The 3,510-nt window shown below is 30.9% G+C and overlaps 1 protein-coding gene across 1 annotated transcript; it reads right to left on the bottom strand.

The window, feature by feature from the left end:
* Positions 1-512: 512 nt before the first annotated feature.
* On the bottom strand, positions 513-2,626 carry LOC111886989 (uncharacterized). The gene is made up of 3 exons (XM_023883224.3): positions 2,074-2,626; positions 1,117-1,178; positions 513-959 (listed from the first exon to the last, which is right to left on the bottom strand). The coding sequence occupies exons 1-3, from the start codon at positions 2,150-2,152 to the stop codon at positions 765-767; spliced, it is 336 nt and encodes a 111-aa protein (XP_023738992.1). The 5' UTR covers positions 2,153-2,626; the 3' UTR covers positions 513-764.
* Between the last annotated feature and the right edge of the window lie 884 nt (positions 2,627-3,510).

The following is a 3,510-nucleotide window of genomic DNA, read 5'->3' as shown; positions in this document are numbered from 1 at the left end:
GTTAAAACTCTTAAAGACCTAAGAAGCTATGTCGAATGGAGCTCTTTAATTTGAGCTTTTTTTAATGCTAAACGCTAATAGCTATTGTTGAGTATACCCTAGGGCTAAGACTAAAAGTGTGTTCTTGACCCTCATCATGACCAGAAATGTTGTTATTGTATTTAGTTTTATTTAAAATGTATAATTTGTATAATTCTACAATAAAATATCTAGATATTACTTATCTGTTTCATTTGGAATTTTAAAAATGGTAATAAGAAAACAATAAAAATGACAATCCCCGATAAATTTGTAACTCAAAGATAATATGGTAACTTTGACGATCAATTAACAAACACAAGCTTGGTGTGTTTGCAAATTCACTTTCAAATTTTATAAGAAAAGTACATGATTTTAAATTATTCAATTTGTCTGCCCAACTAATTCCAATTTGCATAATAAAAATTGCTAAATTTCTCAAACTAAAACCCATTTTAAATCATTCAATTTGTAAACCAAAGTTAGGACTGAGATAAAGATGAAAGTTTATGATTTTTCCCCACTTGAACCACTTATTCAAACACAAAGCTCATAAGTTGCATTTTTAACATTTTTTTAAAAAAAAGAAACAAACGGTTAATCTACATTAACACATAAGAATTGGAACTCGGGGCAAAATCAAGGGTAGAACAAGTACAAAATGATATAGCCCACTAGGGTTCCAATTATACACAAACTAGCGACTTATTACAACCCTAAAATTATCAAAGGAGTTGTGGCATTGGTTAAGGATACCCAACATACTTTGGGTCATTTGGTCCTGGAGGTGAAGGCTTTGGGATGTAAGGCATAAGAGGAGTGCCATGCTCGATTGGCCCAGGCCTTAATGCTGCGGCTTTTGAACTTGGAACCGGATCATTAGGGACGTAATCGTAAATATCTACGTTTCCATCACCACTTTCATCATGAATATTATCCTCCTGTTAGTTACAATAGTGAAACTAAGAAATTAAAAACTAAACACAAATTTTCAAAAACAGTCCTTGTGGTTTACAAAAAAGTCTCACTTTAAGGACAACTATCGGCAATGTTACACCCTAGTCCTTATGGGTTTCATTTCATTGCGGTTGTGTATACCTTAAGTTTCCTGCCTGGCTTCGTTAAATCCATGATTTTCTTATGCTTGGGAAGATCGCCGCCTGATAAATAGAAAATAATAATCACTAAATTGTAATAATGGACGTAAACTATCGGCAATTATTGCACATTTTTTATTTTACAATTAGCACTAAAGTTTTGTGTGATAATATTTTACCATGAGTAGTGTGCTTTAAAGATATTTAGATGGGCCATAGGCCTAGTATTTTGTTTGTTATTTGTGTATTATGCATGACATAACAGAACAGGTTGTAAATGGTTTGGTGTTTTGGGACAACAAGTGCAATTTTTTGTCACACTTAAAAAGGTGGAACAAGGTGAGATAGGAACTAGATCTTGATCTATCATCTATGCAGAAGACGTAAATGTCCTCCTCATCCTTAAATGCAACAAATAGCAACGTACTTTCAATAATTAGTTAATTATAACATCCTATTTTCATTTCTTCCTATTATCACATTGTACTTCTATGTATTTTCCCAATTATAGCAACTTCATTCAAATACAAAGCAATATATATGATTATAATTGCATATGTCTTCCAAAGTATGATGTTAAAGAAAAAGAAAACTAAAAATACAAATATGGGTTTTTTTTTTGAAGATACAATATGTAATTTACATATTGAAAGAAATGAAAGTATGATGTTATAATATACAAATAAATGAAAGTAGGTTGCTATTTCTTGCATTTAGGCATTTGGTCCATATGATGGATGGTCAGCTGAGACTTTTCTACTCTGAAAAAGTCATGTTGACCAAATTGCAAAATGAAAATGCTAAACAAAGGCACATGCATTTCTATATAGGATGACAAATTTCTCATCACATCAGCAAAATCTAACAAAAAGTACAACTTTAAAAGCATAACATACGAGTTTTTGCATTATGGTTGTGAGTATTCAGGATCCTAAAAGACAAATATTGAAGAAATTACCAGGAATTTCGAACAGGAAGACGAAAAGCAAAGCTGTTCCAAACACCAAGAACAAAATCCACAATCCAGAACCTTTCATGATGTCAGAAAGAGGGACACCCTGTTCTTATATTTCCTGATGAAATCAAATCAAACCCTAAAATTTTAAACCCAAATCGAAGATGATCGTATGCTTTTCATACACCCACTTCAATAAACTTGTCAATTCATGGAGTAAATGTTGATAAGAAGAAGAAACCCCATTTATAATGTAACGAAAACGCAAAAATTTCAGAAAAGATTTGAGAGGATAGGGAAAGGAGAATGGATGCTAAATCACAGCCATGCCGTGATGATTTAAAAATGGGGAGAAAGAGGTGGGTAATGAAGGAGGTCATGTGGGGTTGCTGGTGCTCCATTGATAAAGAAAGGAGGTATTTAATGGTAGGGGATTTGAATGTGGTTTGTCTTTGTGTTGCAGAAGCAGTGGGCAGTGTAATGGTAGGAATCGTATTGAATGCGAAGTGTTGCAGAGAGGTGAGTGATGGAAATGCGAGCCTTCACTCCATCTGAACTTGTGCAGAGGGTTTTGAACACTTGGCCTTGGAGCACGATGCACTTTCTACTCCGTTTCTTGATTTTTAAAATACAAACTTATGGAGAAAATGACAACTACTTCTATTGTTTTTATTATTATTATTTTTTTTTAAATTTGGCGCAAAAATTAAAGATTTTATTTTATTTATTTATTTTTTTATATATTGATGATCATTTATTTTACACAAAATTATATAAATTGGTTCCTATGATTTCATTAACTCACTGTTATTTTTTTGACGAACATGGTCCGTGTAGTTTTCAAAACTTGTGTGAATGATTTTTTTTAGTTTTCGTCTGTTAGTGTGACGGTAATTTAATTTTTTCAGTTAGCAGAAACTGAATCTGTGAATATGGATAAACTCCAGAACCATTTATATAATTTTGTCTATATTTTTCTTTATGCTTATAAGTTTGTGTCTTTTCCATTTTTTTCCTTTTAAAATGTCTTTCATTTTGAACTTTATAAAATGTTATTTTTCACATCTCCATTTATTAAACTTTTATGTTTATCCTATGTAGTATATATATAATTTGGTTTTCCTTAATAATTTTTGTTTGTTAACTAAAAAAAACTAATTATTTACGTGCTTATTTTTATATATGTGTCGATATAAATTTAATATGGACAACGTTTCAACGTGAATTTTAAACTTCCGTTCGTTATTATATTTTAAAAAAATTACTTGTTTTTTTATATATATGTTGGTTTAAACTTGAGTTTGTCTACCTTTAGATGTAATTTTTTTTTTCTATTTTTGTGTTTAATTTTATATACGTTTCCTATGTATGAGTTGAGTCTCATATAATAATTTTCGTTTGTTAACGTAAACCCGACTTATACATATGAAAAGTACAAAA

This window comes from Lactuca sativa, chromosome 4 (assembly GCF_002870075.4).
Source record: "Lactuca sativa cultivar Salinas chromosome 4, Lsat_Salinas_v11, whole genome shotgun sequence".
Classification (NCBI taxonomy): domain Eukaryota; kingdom Viridiplantae; phylum Streptophyta; class Magnoliopsida; order Asterales; family Asteraceae; genus Lactuca; species Lactuca sativa.
Note: the sequence above shows the minus strand (reverse complement) of the source record. Positions and strands in the feature narration are given on the sequence as shown.

Coding starts and splice junctions, on each gene's coding strand:
- LOC111886989 (XM_023883224.3), bottom strand. CDS start 2,152: ATGAAAGGTTCTGGATTGTGGATTTTGTTCTTGGTGTTTGGAACAGCT. Junction 1,179..2,073: donor CTTCCTGTTCGAAATTCCTG/GTAATTTCTTCA, acceptor TCTATTTATCAG/GCGGCGATCTTCCCAAGCAT. Junction 960..1,116: donor AGCCAGGCAGGAAACTTAAG/GTATACACAACC, acceptor TGTAACTAACAG/GAGGATAATATTCATGATGA.